We start from the raw sequence: 21875 nt of genomic DNA, 5'->3' as shown, positions 1-21875 counted from the left end.
TGCACCCATCTTTTTCGCTGAGCTCCTCTGTAAACGCTACATGTGTCACTTCAGTTGCTATACGAACCTACTTTTGCAACCACCTGGTTCCGGAGTGGATTCTTACCTCGTTTGACATAATGTGCAGATGATTCATTAGGGGTGCAGTCACCTTTCCGCAAAGGTCTGTCTGCGGTCATGGTGTTTGCTTGTTTGTTTAATTAATTTTGTCTAGCCACGATCGCATCGTTCCCGTAAATCCTCTTTTGCTGTATATGGCGTTGCTCTTCAAACCTGTTACAACCATCCCATGGCATATTTTTTTTTATCGGTATGGACTGTGGATTTGTCACGAGCGCAGGCTCCGCACAGTAACAGCGTGGCCTCGCAGTGGATAAGCGCATCGAGGTGCACTCTAACCTATGAAGGTTTTTAAGCACAATGCGATGCCGTTCCATGTATTCCCTGACAAAGGCCGAAACCCGGCCGAAACGTTATAAATAAAGCTTATTTTTTTCCATGTAGTTCAAATTATGGGTGTCGTGGTGTTCTTACGCCTTATGTGGAACACTAAATTCCTAAGAAACGCTTCACACCTGCATTTTATTATGTTGGATGCGCTTTTATTAATAATATAATAATGGTATCAGGCTGACTACAAATAGGTAAATAAAATTGTGAAATAGCATCAAACGCAGAATAAATTATTTGCTGATGTGGCCGGTGTTTCTGTTAGTAGTTTTGCTTTTGACCCTTAGGACACAGTAGAAATATTCAAGAAGTTGGAGAAAGATGCTGCAACAGGACGCAACACGCAAGGATTGAAGCTCAGCTACACATATATTATTTTATTCAGCGTTACGACAAAGCATACGCCTGCAGACTTTCAGGTGGCATAATATTATTCAAGAAGACGACATGATGTTTCTACTGCGCCTACCAGTCTCCTACGTGCGTGCTTTGGCAGTATGACCGTAGTAGCGTCACTGTTTTTCTTTACAATTTCTTGTTGTTTGAGGGATGCTGTTTTCTTCACTAATGACTTTGAGAAGACAACTTTCACAACGCCGGATGGCTTGTACGAATTTACCGTAATGCCATGCGGGCTCTGCGACGCGCCCGCTACTTTCCAGCGTACGATGGACACCATCCTTCGTAACTTCATGTGGGAAACATTTCTTTGCTACCTTGATAACATCGTGGTGTATTCCCCAGATTTCCCGGCTCACCTCATTCGTTTGCGTGAAATACTGACCTGCCTCACTTCTGCTGGCCTCCAACTTAACATCAAAAAGTGCCGTTTTGCTGCCCGCAAGTTAACAATATTGGGACAAGTCGTATCGAAAGACGGTGTGCTTCCTGTCCCAGCCAAGCTTCGCGCTTTCGCAGAGTTTCCGATGCCCACTACTCTTAAGGCACTCCGCAACCTTCTAGGGCTCTGATCTTACTTTCAGCGTTTTGTGCGCAATTTCGCAACTATCATCGCAACACTGACCAATTTTCTGACCACTACCAACGGCATCTCCGCGAGGTCAACTTAATGTGACGAAGACATCGAACTACGTTGCCTACTTACTTCGCCACTGATTCTTGAACACTACGATCCCACAGCGTCCACAGAGGTACACACGGTGTTACGGTTGGCGTCTGGCGCCACGTGCAGAAAGAAATTTCCCCCGATCTTCCCTCAACATGCCTCGTCGAAATGAGGCGTGTGTTCTCCTGCTACGGGTGGCGTCCCGCATCACGTGCCGAAAACAATTTCACGCGACCACCTCTCAACGTGCCTCGTCGAAATGAGGCGTGATTTTCCCCACTACGGTTGGCGTCTCGCACCTCGTGCCGAAATACTTTCTCTCACCCGACCTTCACACACCATGCCTCGTCAAAATGAAGCATGACTTCCTAATTCTCCATGACCATTTCGAGTGTCTGCCGGCCTGGCGGAAGCCCCGCAGTATTTACAGGCCTCTTTTGTGTCTGTGTGCGACTTTAGAGGGACCCTTTCCCTCGAACGGTCAAACTCAACAGGAGAACTTCCATGAACCAGCAACGCTCAAAAGAGACTGACAAGCGTCTCCAATTCCAGTAGGCGCGGTATAACCCGAGGCGTGGTACAACCGTAGGCGTGGCCCTCTTTCCGTTAATCAGACTCGACGGAAGCACGATCTGTCCCACGAATGTAGAGAACCTATTTAAGGGGCTGAGAAATGTGCTTTTGATCGCTTCATTCTCCTCCCCGCATCCTCCATCAACCTTTGAATAAACCGCGCAAGTTCACACAAGAAATTGTCTCGTCCTTGCCCGGTCGCCATGGTCAACCGGATACCTGCAGCCAGCCGACAACGCCACGCTACCCCATTAGTAACGTCGGTCGAGCTTCATTAGGCAAGCGTAGCTACAACTCCGAAGCAGTACGATACGCTACCCTGGAGTACGCAACAAACTGACTGGCAGTGGTTGGGATACAGAACCCTGGAGATATCTTCAATAAGATATCACTTGGCTATATGTATTTCTTAAAAACGTACAGTGCTGTGATTTTTCTTTAACCGTTGACGGAAATTTTGAGTACGTCAAGGTTGTTATAGAGTGAAGAGTTAGCAGCACCAAGGCCAGGCGTGAACTTGAAGGCACTAAAGAAGCCGGACTTATTGAGCTTGGCCAGAGAGTTGGGCCTCCAAATTGCCGAATCGATAAGAAAGCCGGAGATCTTAGAGGCGATCGAAGCGATCGGGACAGACGACGATGAACTGAAGGAATGCCTAGAGAGCACTGCAGAGAACGAGGTCGAGCTTCAATGGGCAGGCGTCGCTACAACTCGGCAGCACTGTGATATGCTACCCTGGAGTATGCAACAACGGACGCCAGTAGTATCGGACTTGGTGCAGTCCTCGCACAACGGAAAGACGGCTATGACGAGTATGTCGTCGCGTATGCGAACCGCACTTTAAACAAGCCCGAAACGAGCTACTCAGTAACAGAAAGGAGTGCTTGTTCATTATTTTGGCTCTCAACAAATTTCTTTTACATTTATATGGTCACCCTTTTGGCAGTATCACGAACCCCCACTCCCTTTGCTGGCTGTCCTCGTTGAAGGATCGTCAGGGCGTCTAGGCCAATGGGCACTTCGCTTAGAAGAATATGACATCCGGGTTGTCTACCGATCGGGCAAAAAGCACTCTGACGCCGATGCGCTTTCCTTCTCACCGCTACCTTCTGATGTGGCTTCAGTGTCTCCGCTCTTCGCATCCATGTCAGACTTCAACGTCGGTGATATGCCGGAGGAGCAGCGTAAGGATGTCCTGCTTTCAACTATGCTGAATTTCCTCCAAGACGATTCTGCCACACCCTCTTCTCAAATACTTCGTCGCCAAGCCGCTAACTTCGCTGTACGCCACAACGTCCTTTACTGCAGAAATCGTTTACCTGATGGTCGGAAATGGCTCCTTGTGATACCACGAGACATGCGTTCTGACATATCCGCTTATTTTCGTGCTGCTCCTCTCCATGGTCATGCCGGTGTTGTGAAAACTTATACTCGGCTAAGAGAGTGTTTCTAGCGGCACGGCATGTATCACTTCGTGCGCCAGTACGTACGCGCTTGCATGGCGTGCCAACGGCATAAAATTCCCCAGCGCCCTCCTGGTGAGCTACAGCCGCTGCCTTGCCCAGCTCGGCCCTTCGATTGCGTCGGCATTGACCTATATGGTCCACTTCCCTGCAGCTCCTCGTGTAACCGATGGATAATTGTAGACGTCGACCACTTTACGTGCTGCGCCGAGACTCCCGCACTTCCGGCTGCCTCTGCGCACGAAAATGCCTTTTTCTTCTTGCGGAACTTCGTTCTTTAACATGGCGCACCACGCGAACTGCTCAGCGACAGGGGACGTCTCTACTTGTCCGAAGTAATCGAAGGCCTTCTCGCTGCATGCAGCATCGTTCACCGCAAGTCTACAGCCTACCACCCGCAAACGAACGGCTTGACAGAGAGGCGCAACCGCACACTCGGTGACATGTTAAACTATGTACGTCGCCTCAGACTACAGTAAGTGGTGCACTGTTTTACCGTGCATCACGTATGCCTAATATGGCTACACAAGCTACCAGTGGCTTTTCGCCCTTTTTTTTCTGCTGTATGGACGAGAGCACTCGTGTAGTATGGGCAGCCTGCTCCCATACCGATCCGACGCTTCGGAATCTACTGCTGTGTCTGAAGCCGCTAAATGCGCCGAGGACTGTAGGCAGCTCGCGCGAATCCTTACGACCGCTGCGAAGGTTGTCAAAAGCTGCGGCGTGACAGTGGCGCGCTTACACTACTTTTTCCGACTGGTTCCCTCGTTTGGTTGTGGGTCCCGCCTCACAGCCCTGGCCTTTCAACTAAACTAACTGCACGCTATGAAGGCCCCTACCGCGTCATAGACCGTACCTCCGCTATCACCTACATTGTAGAACCTATGACGCCTTCACCCGACCTTAGGCATCGTGGGCGTGACACGGTTAATGTAAACCGACCTAAACCGTACTATGACCCCCTCATCCTACCTACGCCGTAAGTCGCCAGGATGGCGGTACGTGTACGGCCGGTGCAACTAGACTGTGCCTAGTGCCTTATAATAAATCATCACATTACACGGGTTTGAATGTTTGATTCACAGTATCTGCTTCATAGTGTATGCCTGCATAAGACGATATGCTTGACAAGTAGTTTCTCTTCGCGCGAACGGATGCGTATCCATTGTGGAAGAGATATAGGCGCACCGCTGCTGGTACTTGTGTGCCTATTTCGCATGCGAAACTGGGCGAAGAGTTTCATTGCCTGTAGAGGGAGGGAGGGGGTGGAGGGCATGAGCTTCTACGGGTCCTCCTTTGAATACGTGCCTAGCTTGCTCGAATAGAGTTCAGATAAAAGGATCATGACTACAAAAAACCATGCTGAGAACCTCCAGCATTTGCCGTGGTTCCTCCCGCTATAACTCTACACTGCATGTACTTATGACGAAAACGGCTATCCCCGTGAAAGGACTCGGACTTGACCTGCTACGCTCATTGCCGCTGCAGACAAACTTTTAAAACGCATTTGTATTTTCCAAAATTGACCGCGCAAGACTAAAACACATCTTTTATTCATTTAGGCATGTGAAGTGTGCGTGCTTTTTGCTCGATGATGGTTTCGGTTAAACACCATAGGTACACCTATTCCTCAGCGGACTCCTTTTTGACAACGTAATGCAAATGGCGTTAGGTGTTGACTGCATATTTCAACTTATGCCAGCAGGGCACTAAAAAATGCAGGAGAAGGCTTAGTTAAGATTCCACCCACAATGTTTCCTTTGGCGATCAGCTGGGTTTTGTTCCCGCAGACGGCTGACCTTGTGGCGTGGATGACTTCGATTGATTTGGACCTGAAGAACCAGACTGCGCTACAGAGCGTCGACCCAAAGGACATGATGGTGCGCTGCTCACTCGATTTCGGAGTCCACGCAATCATTTCCATCAAACTTCTCGAACTTGTCTTCATCAAGGAAAAGAGGGGACTTATAGTAAGTCTACTTTACTCCTATTCTTATGGACTCTCTGGAAATGAGAGTAACTTTACGGTGTATGTTCGCGTTATACTTCGTGATCATTGTGATAATTTCTCCTCAATGATATTCACAGTACACATCTGTCCTTCGTGATAGTGATGGTAGCAATCAAATCGCGATGTCGGAAAGCATGCGGCTCGGATATAGCAGTTAAGAATGTTGAGCATGCTCTCATCCCGCATTTTTTTTTCACTCTTATGCGGGAAACATTCAACAATTACTTGAATTGGGTGTGCAAAACCTCACAAGCTGTGTGTGGGCGCTCAATAGTTTTTGAACTGGTGGATGTGTATGAATAGAATGTGTGGTATCTTTTTTAACCGTCATTATAATAAGGCACAAGTTGAATGGAGTGACGCTCGTATTTAGTGCACAGCAATAAATTTACAGAAGTAGACATGTTAAGCACATCACTTTATAGTGTGTAAACTCCTAGTTATATAAATCCAGCAGTATATTTTGCACTCTGCCCATTGAAGAATCATGCTCAATTCTTCCTGATGCCCCATCAATACCACACGCTATTAATTGTAGAGTGTGTATTTTCTATCTTAAATTTTTATATTTCCTCTGCATATCGTGTAGATGGATGCGTTTCTATGTTTTCAATCCGGAAGAAGCTGCGCAGGAAACATTATTTCGAACTCATCGATTGCTTGTCAACTTTCATGTTCTCTTCAGGCGTCCACCGCATCTAAGTTCTTCCGAAATAACTAATGAGAGGAGTAGCTCTCCCAGCTCTACGGTACGGTTCTGTATTTGCTACTGGTGGGGTATGCCGTGTTGAGTAGTATGCAGTGGTATGATGCCATATAAGTATAACGGCTGTTTCACATACTGCTACATGAACGACCAAAGCTGGTGCAGCCGCACGCATCATAGTAAAATTCAACGTAGTACGGTCGTAATTCGTGACAGCTCTTCTATTTGAGTCGTTCAGATAGTGAAACTCCCTTGCTGCTCCACAAGGGATCGGTGCTGTTCGTTATTCAAAAAAAAGAAATGCCGTGTATGTATGCTTTACAAATATATTTCGAACTCGCATGCTTCGTCAGCCCAGTAGCTTTGGCGTTGCGCTACTGTCCTACAGGTGGCGGGTTCAAATTAGGCCGTGTCAGCTGCATTTTGAAAGAAATGAAGTGCAAAAAGCCTCATGTACTTAGATTCAGGCTCAAGTTAAACAAACCCAGGTGCCCAAAGTTCTTCCGGATCCTTCAACAGCGCGCATTATACTCATATTGTAGTTTTGGCGCGCAAAAGACCAGGATTTATTCAATGCTGGATTTCCGCAAACGATATATAAGGACTTCCTCCAGAAACGAAACGTTCTCAGGGACCTTGAGCACACAGATGCCATTATTTACCTGTCACGACGTGGGCCTTGTGCAAGCATATAAAAGCAGAAGTTATTTAGGTATAACAATAAAGAGGTCAAAATAATATAGAGGCAAGGCTCTTCACAGCTCGATCAATGTCACTTCAGCGGTTATGTCATTTGATTCGTGACACAAAAAAAGTCGATGTTGCATACTGACACGAGTACTTGTTTACCTGTTCGGGTGGCCGCTTTTTAGCGTCTAACAAATGTTATGGCTCAGCGCGGAACGTGCCCGCATGTATCGAAATTTCCCCAATGTTATGGATAGTTCTTTTTGCTGTCTCTTGCCAGAGAAGCTTCCGTAACCTGACTGAATGTGCGACGCGAATGGTGTAGAACTTTCTGGGGGACACGGGGGCACCAGTGATTCCTTTGGAACCTTCGATGACCTATGTGCAATAACCGGCGTGCTAGATCGGCAGAGCAGATTTCGACAATCGCCGTCCGCGTTCACCGCTATCGCTGTGCTTTGAGCGTAACTTGCTTTCATGGGCACGCGTTCGCCCAATAAAAAGTTAGTTTCGTCATTCGCAGTTTTGCAGCTGTATTATTTACAGTCACTAATACATGACAATACAATGCTTCTGTAACAGCTTGCAAAATAAACGGCAGCGAAACCACGTCCCCCGTTCCTCGTCCGGGGTCTCGTTTCATGCAATGTCCTCACGCACGCACGGCCGCGTCCTTCTAGTTTGTTTGCGAGAACGCAATAGCAGCAATCGTAATTGCTCGTTCACCGTGCGTCCGACTTGGCGGAACCGATCTGCAGAGATTTTGCAAAGACAGCGGCAATCGGAAGGCGGCAGACTCTACACAGTCACAGAATAAAGATGGCATCATGCGAACTACTTTATTAGTGGGAGTGCAGCGTGGAACTGTTAACATCATCAAGATCCCCTGTTCTCTCGCAGCTGACTTACAGCGAAAAAGACTCTGAGCGGCATGCTTCAGCTAGGAATGTTTCGGAAGAGGCGAAGTTGGATGATTACGTCCAAGTTCTCAGCTTGTATGGCTTGGACCTAAATGAAACGAAGAGACTCGCTTCGCTCATCAGCAAACACAAGTCAACACGTGAGATATATTTCATTTGTAAAGCATTTCTGACATAAGAAAAAAGCAATTTATTCAAATATGCTTGAGCTCCAGCTGTTTTTCCAAATCGTGAAACACAATGGAGAGCATGTATTTGCGATGAAATTTTTACGCTAGAGTTCTTTCTAAGAATATGCGCCGAAAAAGCGTGACTTCCATTTTAATATTCTTACAATGAAAATCCTGTATGTGAGCTTCGAGCCAGAAGCTACTTCCTTCCTCAGAAGAGTTACATATGCCTAATGCTTTCCTGCGAAATTCTGTCGGTATTTTGAGCAACATCGTTGAACACCTCGTTCGAAGACGTTGAAATAATATAGCGAGTAGCGACATTTTCCTTTCGGAAGCGATTCCCCATGCATTCCTACAGTTATGTTTTCAGTATTATTTTTTCGATAAAGATGGAGATTTCGCACCAATTACCTGTTTATTCCGCACGATTCAAGAAAAAAATAACAGTTCGCCAACGCAAAGTCTTTAAACTATGAATTCCTTTCTTCAAATGTCTCCTTCTTGGTCATTTCAGTTGACAACATCGTCTTGAATGAAAATGCGTCGAAATCCGAGACCTTGCTGGGAAGTATTCATTCTATGGGGATTCTGACACGACCGTACGTCAAGGGAGGTGCGCATATATATGTAATTTGTTAACGACGCTTTCCCTCAAGTCTAAATATTTTATGGCAGTTTGTCGTGTGCGTATCATGGCCACGCACGCTTATATCGCCTTCCGTTTCGCTACCGCGGGTGCGCTTTAAAACCACGGCGCTGCAATTTTGCTTCAGAAACTTTCCTGTACTTTCTTCTTCTCCTCCCTTAAACTGGCTCCCTTAGCTACTACACGCAGAGACAACGCAACAGCGCTCGTATTCAACCCCATAGATGAGAAGAATATATATATAGAAAATTATGAGTCATAGCACTCGTAGTACAGCCCTCTGGGCCATATGGTATGGTATGGAGAACTTTATAGGGTCCTGAAGGTCAACCGTACGTTGACGCGGGCCGCTCCCACGTTGGGACTGTCAGGTTCTTTTTTTTTTTTCGAACGTGAGCAGCACTCATTGAGATAGTTACTCTGGCTAATTTCCCGCGCTATGCGTGCCGCGCTCGCCTAGCCCTTGATCAAGCTTTTCCTAGTCTCTAAAGCCGCTCGAGATCGCTCTTCTCCACGGGCGGCCATTTTTCCAAGAAAGTATACCTTCCAACCATCGCGGACAACATCAGTCCCTTTCCACGTAAGCATGCGGCTCGGGTCAGGAGCTATGGCGCTTCAAAGCAACCTGGCACCTGACGAACCAACCGACTGAGCTATCTTTCAGAGCAACTTACAAGGGGCACGAGTTGAAATCACCGGTTCTGTTCCTTTTTTATGCGAAGCATATTACGAGAGCTCAACCCAGCTCTTCAGGCGCGGCGGTGTCGCCTTGAAACCACGTGACACCGTGACGTCACGACAGAGGAGAAGTGGCTTTGGCTCAACTCTTGCAAGACGGGCTGGGTGGGAATCGAACCAGGGTCTCCGGAGTGTGGGACGGAGACGCTACCACTGAGCCACGAGTACGATGCTTCAAAGCGGTACAAAATCGCCTCTAGTGAATGCGGTGTTGCCTTAGAAACGAGCTGTTTCTAAGGCGTGCGTCTCTTGCTCAGGCGCACATTTCGTTGCCGCGCCGAACGCTGCTTTGCTCGACGCTCACCGCGTCCAATGCGGGGCGCGTAGTCGCTGCCCTGTAGCCCATTGTCTTACACCCCTTGGCGGGTCGACGGGAACGCTGTCGCGTTCCACTCTTGAAGGCGAAGCAGTAATGCATGAGTTGTTTCTTCGTCTAGCCGAACCAAATATAGCCAAGCAACAGCAGTTCACCAGGCTAAACAGTGGTTCAACAACTAAAATAAAGGCTAGTATGCTTCGCATCCTGGGCTTAACCTTACCTAAGCCACAGCTTTGTTTTTTCCTTCCTTTTTTTTTCTTTTTTCTTCCCCCTTTTGAATGTCTTGTCGCTTAGTTTATCACTGTACAGGAACCCTCGTAATATATATATATATATATATATATATATATATATATATATATATATATATATGTATGTATATGTATATATATATATATGTATATGTATATATATTAGGAGGGTTTACGACCTGCATATGTGTAACCATATATGTATATACATATATATATATGTATATGGTCACACATGTGCAGGTCATAAATACCAGGTTCTCTATCTGAGTGTCCTCCGTGCGGTATAACCGAGCTCAGATTGGTCCACCTAGGCTGATCAAATAAGGCACCACTGTAGGTTAAATGAGCTGTACAACTCCTGCGGGGGAGGCAGAGTATCCGCCTCCCGTGCAAGAGGACCATGGTTCAAATCGCGGTGCCGCGCAATTCTCCACCGGAAAATACCCAAAAAAACCGTGTGCTGAGAAAATTGCACCAACAGGCCTGGAGTGAGGCCTGATCCCGGTGACCAGAACCGGTAAAGCACTCTCTCACCAGAGCAGGATTGGCCACCCTGGTGCAGAACTTGGCCACAACCTCCTATATGAATACAACATTCAAACCCCGGCCCTCAGTCTGCAGCAGCCGCTAAGCAACTGACCGCGGTGGCGGTCACATCTGTGACGCAGCAGAGGCTGCTAAGAATACCTGGCTCCGGACACGCCGCCATTGGAATGTGAACCTGGCAACGTTTACCGTTAGAACGTTATCTAGTGAGGCGAGTCTAGCAGTGTTATTGCAGGAATTAGAGGGTAGTAAATGGGATATAGTAGGGCTCAGTGGGGTTAGGAGTACAAAAGAATCATATACAGTGCTAAAAAGCGGGCACGTACTGTGCTACCGGGGCTTAGCGGAGAGACGAGAACTACGAGTCGGTTTGCTGATTAATAAGGATATACAGAAATCCTATAGCATTAACGAGAGGGTGGCAGGTCTTGTTGTGAAACCTAATAAGAGGTACAAATTGAAGGTAGTACAAGTCTACGCCCCTACATCCAGTCATGATGACCAGGAAGTCGAAAGGTTTTATGAAGGCGTAGAATCGGCGATGGGTAAAGTCAAAACAATATACACTATACTGATGGGCGACTTCAATGCCAGGGTAGGCAAGAAGCAGGCTGGAGACAAGTCAGTGGGGGAATATGGCATAAGCTTTAAGAATAGCAGGGGAGAGTTATTAGTAGAGTTTGCAGAACAGAATAATATGCGGATAATGAATACCTTTTTCCGCAAGCGGGTTAGCCGAAAGAGGACGATGAGGGGCCCGTATGGTGAGACTAGAAATGAAATCGACTTCATACTCTGCGCGAAGCCTGGCATCATACAAGATGTAGACGTGCTCGGCAAGGTGTACTGCAGTGACCATAGGATGGTAAGAACTCGAATTAGCCTTGACTTGAGGAGAGAACGGAAGAAACTGGTACATAAGAAGCCAATAAATGTGTTAGCGGCAAGAGGAAAACTAGAGAAATTGCAGATCAAGCTACAGAACAGGTGTTCGGCTAAAACTCAGGAAGAGGACCTTAGTATTGAAGCAATGAACGACAATGTTATGGGGATCATTAAGGAGTGTGCAATAGAAGTCGGTGGTAACGCCGTTAGACAGGAGGCCAGTAAGCTATCGCAGGAGACGAAAGATCTGATCACGAAATGCCAATGTATGAAAGCCTCTAACCCTACAGCTAGAATAGAACTGGCAGAACTTTCTTAGTTAATCAACAAGCGTAAGACAGCGGACATCAGGAACTATAATATGGATAGAATTGAACAGGCTTTCAGGAACGGACGAAGGCTAAAAACAGTGAAGAAGAAACTAGGAATAGGCAAGAATCAGATGTATGCGTTAAGAGACAAAGCCGGCAATATCGTTACTAATATGGATGAGATAGTTCAAGTGGCTGGGGAGTTCTGTAGAGATTCATACAGTGCCACTAACACCCACGACGATAAGGTGAGAGAGAATAGTCTAGAAGAACTTGAAATCCCACAGGTAACGCCGGGAGAGGTAAAGAATGCCTTGGGAGCTATGCAAAGGGGGAAGGCAGCTGGGGAGGATCTGGTAACAGCAGATTTGTTGAAGGATGGTGGGAACACTGTCCTAGAAAGACTGGCCACCCTATATATACAAAGCCTCATGACCTCGAACGTACCGGAATCTTTGGAGAACACTAACATAATCCTAATCCATAAGAAAGGGGACGCCAAAGAGTTGAAAAAATTATAGACCGATCAGTTTATTGTCCGTTGCCTACAATGTATTTACTAAGATAATCGCAAATAGAATCAGGAATACCTTAAACGTCTGTCAAACAAAGGACCAGCCAGGATTCCGTAAAGGCTACTCAGCAATATACCATATTCACACTATCAATCAGGTGATAGAGAAATGTGCGGCATATAACCAACCCTTATAGATAGCCTTCATTGATTACGAAAAAGCATTTGATTCAGTTCAAACCTCAGCAGTCATAGAGGCGTTACGGAATCAGGGTGTAGATGAGCCATATGTAAAAATACTGGAAGATATCAATAGCGGCTCCACAGCCACCGTAGTCCTCAACTGAGAAAGCAACAAAATCCCAATAAAGAAAGGCGTCAGACAGGGAGATACGATCTCTCCAATGCTATTCACAGCATGTTTACAGGATGTCTTCAGAGACCTGGAATGGGAAGAATTGGGGATAAAAGTTGACGGAGAATACCTTAGCAACTTGCGATTCGCTGATGATATTGCCTTGCTTAGTAACACAGGAGACCAATTGCAATGCATGCTCACTGACCTGGGGAGGCAAAGCAGAAGGGTGGGTCTGAAAATTAATCTGTAAAACTAAAGTAATGTTTAACAGTCTCGGAAGAAAACAGCAGTTTACGATAGGTAGCGAGGCACTTAAAGTGGTAAGGGAATACATCTACTTAGGGCAGGTAGTGACCACGGATCCGGATCATGAGACTGAAATAACCAGGAGAATAAGAATGCGCTGGGGTGCGTTTGGCAGGTATTCTCAAATCATGAACAGCAGGTTGCCACTATCCCTCAAGAGAAAAGTGTATAATAGCTGTGTCTTACCAGTACTTACGTATGAGGCAGAATCCTGGAGGCTAACGAAAAGGGTTCTGCTGAAATATAGGACGACGTAACGAGCTATGGAAATAAGAATGATGGGTGTAACATTAAGGGATAAGAAAAGAGCAGATTGGGTGAGGAAACAAATGCGGGTAAATGACATCTTAGTTGAAATCAAGAAAAAGATATGGGCGTGGCCCAGACATGCAATGAGGAGGGAAGATAACCGATGGTCATTAAGGGTGATGGACTGGATTCGAAGGGAAGGGAAGCGTAGCAGGGGGCGGCAGAAAGTTAGGTGGGTGGATGACATTAGGACGTTTGCAGGGAAAACATGGCCACAATTAGTACAAGACCGGGGTAGTTGGAGAAGCATAGGAGAGGCCTTTGCCCTGCAGTGGGTGTAACCAGGCTGATGATACTGCTGCTGCTGCTGATGATATATATATATATATATATATATATATATATATATATATATATATATATATATATATATATATATATATATATATATATATATATATATAATATTGCGTGTCCCACGTAAACTGAGGCGAACATGAAAAAGATGCAAATGCGACGTAGCAGTGACGTACCACGCTAGTTTTGTTTGCTGTCGCTTCGAGACACTCAGATGAGTCTTTTCCAATAGGCGTAAATAAAAATTTGTGCGAATTATAGATTCAACCCCTCAAATATTATATTGGATGAGAGGTATCAATGAGAAAATTGTAGAGTAACAATAAAGAGTCGGTAAACATTTTTTTTTATCAATACGTACAACATAAAAGTGTTTTTTCAACATTGAAGTAGCCCGCGAATGCTCGCAATATTATCGCGTGACTGGCTGCCAGAGACACTTTGCGCGCGTTCGTGGGCTTGTTGTATTTCGTGTATACAATACGTGGACATGAGTGCACTGTTCTACGGAAGACGACGACGTCGAAGAGCGGCAAACATGAGGACGCGCCGGTCGAATAAAGAGAAAAACTCTGCGAATGACGCACAGTGCGCGAATGGATCTAAGCGAAGCTTTCTCTGCTGCTTGCATTGATTGCGAATAATTAGCCGTAACGTTGACGGCGAATATCTAATTTCTTTAGTGTTTAGTGCAGTACGAGAGAGAGAGAGAATCAACTTTTGTGCTGAGCCCTTAGTGACGGGTGGTGCGCGCTGGCACCAGATGGGGTGGAACCTTATTTTCAGGTCCCATATGTGTCCAGCAGTTCCTGGCCCCTAGCCGCCAGCGCGAGCTGGGTCGGTAGGTCGGGGCTGGACAACAAGGTCTCCCATCGCTCGGGGGGGTTGGGGCTGGGGAGGGTGGGGTTAGGGATGGTGGGGGCTTCTTGAGCTTAGTGCACTCTGCAAGGATGTGTGCTAGAGTGCCTTTTGACCGTCTGCAAAAAGGGCATGAATTGTTAGCTCTGTTGGGAACATCTTATGCAAGAGCACTGGATTCGCTAGCGACCCCGCTTGCATGCGTCGCACGATCGTTTGCTGAATTCTGTTGAGTTGCGGATGCGGACGGGGAAGCCTACATCTGCCGCTTCTGTACATTTGCGTGATTTCTTTGTAGCTTGTCACGGGGTGCGGTAGCCCTGGCTCGTCCTCGGCCCGGATCGATAGTTCTCGGGCATAGTGGTCGGCGAGTGCGTTGCCTTCCACTTGCGAGTGAGCCGGGACCCACACGAGCTCTACGGCCCGCCCCGGTGATTTGCATTTGTTGATGATCGCTAGTGCCACGGAAGAGATGTTCCCCTTGCGGTAGCTTGCGTAGGCGGTCTGGGAGTCGGTGACAACGGTCCTCACTCCCGGTTGTGCGAGTGCGTGGGCCACGGCCACTTCTTCTGCTTCGGCTGTATTCGTCGTCCGAATCGACGCGCCTGTGACAAGTTTATCGATGGTGGTGACGACCGCCGTTGCTCTGGTTCCTTGCTTGGGAAGTGAGGCGTCCGCGTAGAGGACCTCGGGGTCCTCTTCCAGCTGTCGAGCCAGTGCCTTGGCCCGTGCAGAGCGTCTCTCGTTGTTCCTCCCCGGCTGCATGTTCCGGGGGAGGGGCTTGGTCTTAATAATGTCTCTCCACGTTGTGGGGAGCGGCTCCGTTGTCGGTAGCTGTTCAATTTGCCATCCTATCTTGCGTAGGACGGCCCGACCGTGCTCTGTCCGGCTCAGCCTTACCCTCTGGTGGGATAGGTGTGCTTCCACCAGCTCTTCCACCGTGTTGTGGGCACCCATTTCCAGCAGCTTCTGCGTTGACGAGTAGACTGGGACGCCCATGGCGAGTTTTACTGCTTTCCTTATCGTCGTGTTCAGCGTTTCGCGGTTTACCTTCGCAAGCTGGAGGTACGGGGCGGAGTACGTTACGCGTGACACGACGAATGCCTGCACCAGGCGCAGTGCGTCTTCTTCTTTGATTCCTCTGTTCCGGTTGGTGACTCTCCGGATCATGCTGAGGACTTGCTCGGATGTGGTCTTGATTTTGTTGACGGCTGGGTGCGCCTTGCCGTCGCTGCGCAACAGCAGGCCCAGTATCCGGATCTGCTGCGTTGGTTTGATCTCTGTGCCGTCGATGGTGATGATTATGTTTGGCGGCGGCTCTTTCTTTGGTCTTCCGGGCTGTACCATGAGCAGCTCCGATTTCTGTGGAGCGCAGCTCAGGCCACAGGTCCTGGCATACTCGTGGACGGTCGTTGCCGCTCTCTGCAGGGCTTCCTCCGCCCAGGCATCGGAACCCGCGCGGTTCGTCCACACCGTTATATCGTCGGCATAGAACGCGTGGTCCACGCCCTCGATCTGATTGAGTAGTTCGGGCAGGGGCAGGAGTGCTAGGTTGAAAAGCAGAGGCGACAGGACAGACCCCTGTGGGCTACCCCTGTCTCCGAGCTCCACAGGCTCTGACCGTTCATTTCCTATCCGGATAGTTGCTGCTCTATTGGTTAGGAAATCTTTAATTTAACCGTAGGTCTTGCGGCCACACCCCGTCTTGCGCAGGTTCTCGAGCACGCTGGCGTGGGACACGTTGTCGAAGGCCCCTTTGAGGTCCAAAGCCAGTATACCCCGGGGCGCGTGCCTCGTTGCTTTTTTAATCACCAATTCGTGTAATTGGATCAAGACGTCTTGGGTGCTCAGGTGCTGGCGGAATCCATACATGGTCGCCGGCATCTGATTTGTCTCGTCCAGGTGTGCTTGAAGTCTTCTGAGAACCATGCGTTCCATGACCTTTCCCACACAGGACGTGAGCGAGATGGGGCGCACATTCTCGATGGTCAGAGGTTTGCCGGGTTTAGGTATGAACCGTACCTCGGCCTCTTTCCATTCTGCGGGCAACTTCGAGCTTTCCCAGGTTCTATTGATGTGACCCAGGAGCCCACGTGCCGCCGCATCACTCATGTTATTGAGGAGCTTGTATGTAATGGCGTCCGTTCCTGGTGCGCTCGCCTTATTACTCTCGTCTATGGCTGTTAATAACTCCGTGATGGTGAGCGGTTCATCCAATGCCGGATTTTCCGGTCCCCCGTACTCCTCCGGTATCGGAAATCGCCCTCTCTCCGTCTTGAGGTAGATCGCCTTGAGGTCTTCAATGAGCCTTTGGCCGTTGCCATCGTAAGCGTTCAGAACTTTGGTGAGGTTGCGGTTGGTTGCGGTCTTGCTGCTCAACGGGTCGATCAGGTGTCTGAGCAGGCACCAGGTCTTGCGCGCCGACAGCTTTCCCTGCAGCCCGTCGCACGTACTCATCCAGTTCTCTCGGCACAGCTTGGTTGCGTATTCAGCGATCTGTTTGTTGAGGAGCGCGATGCGTTTGACGAGCTTCTTGTTTCGTCGTTGACGCTTCCATCTTCGCGTGAGCGAGTGCCGCGCCTCCCACATGTGTGCCAGTTTGGCGTCGACGAAGGGCGTCTGCATCATTGTCACAACTTCTTGAGTAAATCTGTCGAGCGCGATCTTTTGTTCTCGCGCCCATTCTGCGTATGTTTGATGTCTGCCCTCCTCCGCGTTTTCTCCGGAGGTCTTGTTTTCTTCGTCCGTGTGCTTGTGCATTCGGTCCCAGTCGGTGATCCGGGCTTTGCCTAGGGCTGCCCGGTACCTTGGTCCCTTGATCGTTACACTTACGATACTGTGGTTGGAGCCCAGGTCTACGTCTTCGTTCCGCCAGGCCACTTCTAGGGAGCCCGCCATCCACGACAGGTCCGGGGTGGTGTCCCTGTTGACGCTGTTTCCCTTTCGGGTGGCGACGCCCGGTTCATTAAGGAGCGCCATTTCTTGGTCCTCCATTGCCTTTGCTAGAGCCTTGCCTCGTTTAGATTGGTATTTGTAACCCCATGTAGTGAGGGGCGTTGAAGTCGCCTAGGACCAGGAGCGGCCTGTTCCCCGCCAACCTCTTCGCCTGGCTCACTGTTATTTCAAAGTCGTACTGCCTTTGTGACGGCCTGCAGTATGCGCTCATCACAAACAGGTTTCCGGCACTGCCAATAGTCCTTGTGTGAACCTCGACCAGCGTGTGTTCGCAGCCCTTTTGCGCGGTGAGGTGCTGGGTGGCTGCTATGTTGGTGCGCACCAATAACGCCGTCCCGCCTTCCGTCGGATCCGTGTACGTGATGTAACCCGGGAGTCTGGGTCTGCCGTGTGTCTCTTGTAACGCGATAATATCCGGTTTCTGGTCGAGCCCATCTAAGTGAAGTTGTAACTCGGCTTCCTTGGTGCGGATGCCCCTGCAATTCCATTGGTAAATGATCGTTGTTTCCCCCCCGCGGATTTGCTTTTTACTGTTCGGCGTCTGCGCCATCTTCCTTTGACGTTCTGATGCGACCGCGCCAGTACGCGATCGATTCCTTGACTTTATTGGCGCGTTCTTTCCTTAGTGCTGCGAACTTGTTCACGGTTATCGTCGCTGTCTTCGCCGCCAGTCGTTCGTGCTTGACTGACAGGATCTTTATTTGACCCTCGAAGACTTCTAACCTGGCATTTATAATGTCGAGATTCTCGTTAATTTGATTGATGGCTGCGAGTATCGCTGCCAGTTTGCCCTCTTGCGGCGGTTTCTGTTGTTGATTTGACGTCTGCGGTGCCGCTGCTGCCGTCTTGCAGTCAGCTGTGGTTTCAGCGTCCATCGCTTCTTGAACATTCAATGCTTGGTGCATGGGCTGCGCCTCTCCTCTCCGCTCTTGGCGCGGAGAGAGGGGGTCCCTCCGCGGCACCTTGCGTTTCTCGTTGGCGTCCTCGGGCGCCGGGCTCGTTTTGGTTATTTTAGTCGCTGAGCTGCCGCTAGCTAGCGCGTCTATTTTACACATGAGTGCTCTGATCTGCACATTCTGTTCCTGAATCTGGGCGTTTTGCCTTTCGATTAGTCTTTTAGGTTCTGTACATTCGCCGCACTCTTGGCGTGTTGCGGCGTTTTGGCTAGAGGGGGCAGGTGGGGTAGGGTTGAGGGGTGGGAACTCTCTGGCGTCCCCTAGAGCGACGGAAGACCTGTTGGTCCAGCACACCTTTTTCTCGGCGAGTATCCCTCGTTGGTTGGACTCGACCCGGGTTCTTGATCTGGTCCGGGACCTCGAACGGGATCCCCGGCGTCTTCCGCTCGAGCTACGACTGCCTCCTTTCCCCATCGTCTCCCAGCGGCGGCCGTCCTTGGAGCCAGCCGATGGCGCCTGGTCGGCCCTGTTCGGGCCATCCCGGGAACGGGATCTCGATCGCTGGCGGCTTTGGTGGCTGCCCTTGCGGGCCGGCGTTCTCTAACGGCTCCGCGAAGAGGTGCTGCGTTGGGCACGGCCTGCAGGACCTCTATCTTCTTGGCTACTGTCGTCGATGGCCCAGCGCCGTTCCCAGCGCTGGCGCCGCACCACGTAGGCCGTCTTGAATTTTGCCTTACAGGCCCGGTCGGCGGTGAGATGCTGGCCGCCGCACAGGCCGCACTTGGGCACACACGCGTGCTCTTTGTCCGGGTTGGCGATGCCGCACCCCCGGCAGATGCGATTTTGGGGATTGGGGCACACGTCCATTCGGTGTCCGACGCGGCCGCAGTGGTAGCAGACGTCGATCTGCTTGCGGTGCAGTGAACATTCAACGAGCAGGTTCCCGTAACGCACGTAATTGGGAACCTTGGGTCCCTCGAAGGCGATCACCACGGATCTGGTCTTGCCAATTCGTTTCGCCTGCAACGCCGTCGGGTTGTGCTTGTGCACCACTAGGTCTTGAATTTCTTGGGCGGTGTCCTCTAGCGGGATGCCTCGTATCACTCCTTTAACTGTTCCGTGAGGCGCCGATTCGTAAGTGCTCACCTCGTGGGCCGTTCCTCGAATGTCGATGCGTTTCACCATGGCGTACTTGTCGGCGTGCTCCCTCTTCGAGGTGCTCACGACGATTATGGTCTGTTGATGGTTTGGACAAATAATATCTTCTCTTGCTGCAATTGCATCGACTTGGGCCGCCCCAGTAATGGCTCGGCTGATTTCGACCCGGGCCACATCGCTCACTTGAAGCCCGCCGCGTGGCCGCATTACAATCTTCACGTCTTCGCGCGGGAGGTCCGGCATTCTCGCGCCCTTGAGCAGCTTGCCCTTGTTTACTCGCTTCATCCTGTGACGAAGGCTCTTGTCGGTGGTGCCATCGATGTCATCGCCACGTCTGTTGCTGACGTCAACTGTGGCTTCGGCGCCATCTTGGCTTGCGTGGCTCCTTTGCTTCAACTTCTCGCCGGTGGTTTTCCACCCCTCGGCTCTCGTGTGCTGATCCGGCGAAATTTCTTCGCCATCGACATCAATTCTCATAGCGGTCGATATATTGGGTCACTGTCCGCTTGTCAAATTAGCGATTGGTCGGTAATTGGCTGCGGCTCGATGCGGCCTGAGAGTAGGCCTACCGCTTCCCTCGGCCGAAGCCGAGGCCGGTGGGCACTCTTCGTGGGTCACAAAATCGGTTCTAATTGCCGAATAAATGGACGCCTACCTCGGAATTGGGTATCCCGGTGGTCCACGTAGGTTCATACAACCGATCGATGCACTTTCATGAAGATCCGAGTTGAATAATCGGCGCAATTAGTGAAAATTCAGAGAGCTGACGTGGAACACGTTCATTCAGCAACGCAATGGCGCATACCTCAGTACGAGAGTGGTGAGTTGAAGTTAAACATAGCCTTGTGTGCACCACTGCTGTTTGTCAGCGTTGGGCACATAACACACAAGGACGCGCGTTTGCTTGAGTCGTTGTTGTGGGTCATTGTTCCTAATCACTGAGAGGGTTGAGCATTACGCAAGACTCACATAGAGCATCGCGTTGCGGCAGAAGTGTTGAGCTTTATCGAAATATGGTACTGTACGTAATTCAATCAGGTATTAAAATTGCGTGTATACATCGTATAGATATATTCCCGGTTGGCACTACGTTTTGCTGCGCAGCGAAGATGCTCCTGTTCAGCACTACTCATCGTCAGGGCTTGCGTCTTCTCGATGTTGAGTGCACGCTTTGGAGCCAATTTTCTGGCGCGTCTTTGCGTGCTCCTTATGCATACGGGGCCATCCCGCTGTTCACACGCCAGCTCCAAGCGCTCTCTTCAGGCTTGCTTGAGAGTCCGGGTTAAAAACGGAGTCCTCTCCCGTGACATTTCTAGCCATCTGGACCTCGATCGCAGGCGCTGCTCCACCGACGACTACCTTTCGGAATTGAAGCAGCGCGACTGGTGTTTTTTCGGCTGCGCCTTGTTGCTTGCTCTTGTTTTCTTAGGAGGGGGGGGGGGTTTAGTAGGGGTAGATTTCAGTCGTTTCTTACATTGCCTTTCCGCGATGAATTACCTTCCGCCACACGCCGCGAGCTTGGTGGCCCATTGATATCATTGTGTTGGCTCTGGGTTCCACGCTTGTGGCACACAATAGCGTTCGGTATTGGGCACATATCCGTAGGATGCCCGGTTTAGTAGATAATCATGCGCACTTGGCTGGTTGGTTTGTAGATTTAGCACAGGGATTCACGACTCCATGAAATAAAAACTATATTGGTGGAACACCACCACTGATAAGGATAATGGCTGCTTTGAACACACGAAGCATTCGCACACGCTCGATCACCAGCCCTGATTGCGTACCCGGAGGTTGGCCATGTGTTCTTCCGGCATGGTATTGGGCGGGATTATGTGCATAATAATGTCCCCCCATCGACGCGCTGCCGCTGCTTTTGCTAAGTAGCGCCAACTTTTGAAGTGCGCCGCTCTTGCCTGATTCATTGCTCAAAACACTTCCGCTTCCTAGGTTTTCCTTTTGGGTGATACCACTTCCGGGATTTCCCGCTCCTGAATTTAACTTGTCGCACGCTCGCATCTCTGATCAGGACTGATGTCGCTTCCGCTTAAAGCCAGAAGCTTCGACTCCGTAAGATCTGCTTGAGACTTAAATCTGACGGGAGGGAGGAGTGACGGAGGCGCTTCGAAAAGGAGGGCAGGTTGGCGGTACTTGGTCGGTGAAAAGGCTTATGGAGCGGCTTTAGTGTATATCTCAAATCAATTCTCTGGGTGTGCCAGAACCACGTTAAATGGATGTGCTCTACCCAAATGCGGAGGTGGGCGAATTTGCTCCCCTGTTCGGGCACGTGGTAGAGTGACGTCAAAATGAAGATGATGTTGGAGCCACGACACATGTGTGGGAGAAAATAGGTGCAGTTGCATTGCCATTCACCGACGTCGAACACGGCCATAGACAGCTCCGGTTCGAGCAAGTTTCCACAGCAACACCATTGAACGGCCTCCTCACAAATTTAATGCTCTACCTCAGTATGAGC

At 49.5% G+C, this 21875-nt stretch overlaps 1 protein-coding gene across 6 annotated transcripts in view; it reads left to right on the top strand.

Moving 5' to 3' along the window:
- Positions 1 to 21875, top strand: part of LOC135902754 (neprilysin-1-like) — an 81309-nt gene that overhangs the window by 36343 nt on the left and 23091 nt on the right. For 5 of the 6 annotated variants that reach the window (XM_070533740.1, XM_065432974.2, XM_070533738.1 and 2 more), the window contains exons 5-7: positions 5343 to 5522; positions 7857 to 8016; positions 8564 to 8662. In XM_070533740.1, coding sequence (XP_070389841.1) covers positions 5343 to 5522; positions 7857 to 8016; positions 8564 to 8662 — 439 coding nt within the window. The remainder of the gene's footprint in view (positions 1 to 5342; positions 5523 to 7856; positions 8017 to 8563; positions 8663 to 21875) is intronic. The other variant, XM_070533739.1, reaches the window with a different exon arrangement.

Source organism: Dermacentor albipictus, chromosome 2 (genome assembly GCF_038994185.2).
Source record: "Dermacentor albipictus isolate Rhodes 1998 colony chromosome 2, USDA_Dalb.pri_finalv2, whole genome shotgun sequence".
Classification (NCBI taxonomy): Eukaryota; Metazoa; Arthropoda; class Arachnida; order Ixodida; family Ixodidae; genus Dermacentor; species Dermacentor albipictus.
The sequence above is the reverse complement of the archived record's forward strand: the minus strand, read 5'-3'. Positions and strand labels throughout refer to the sequence as shown.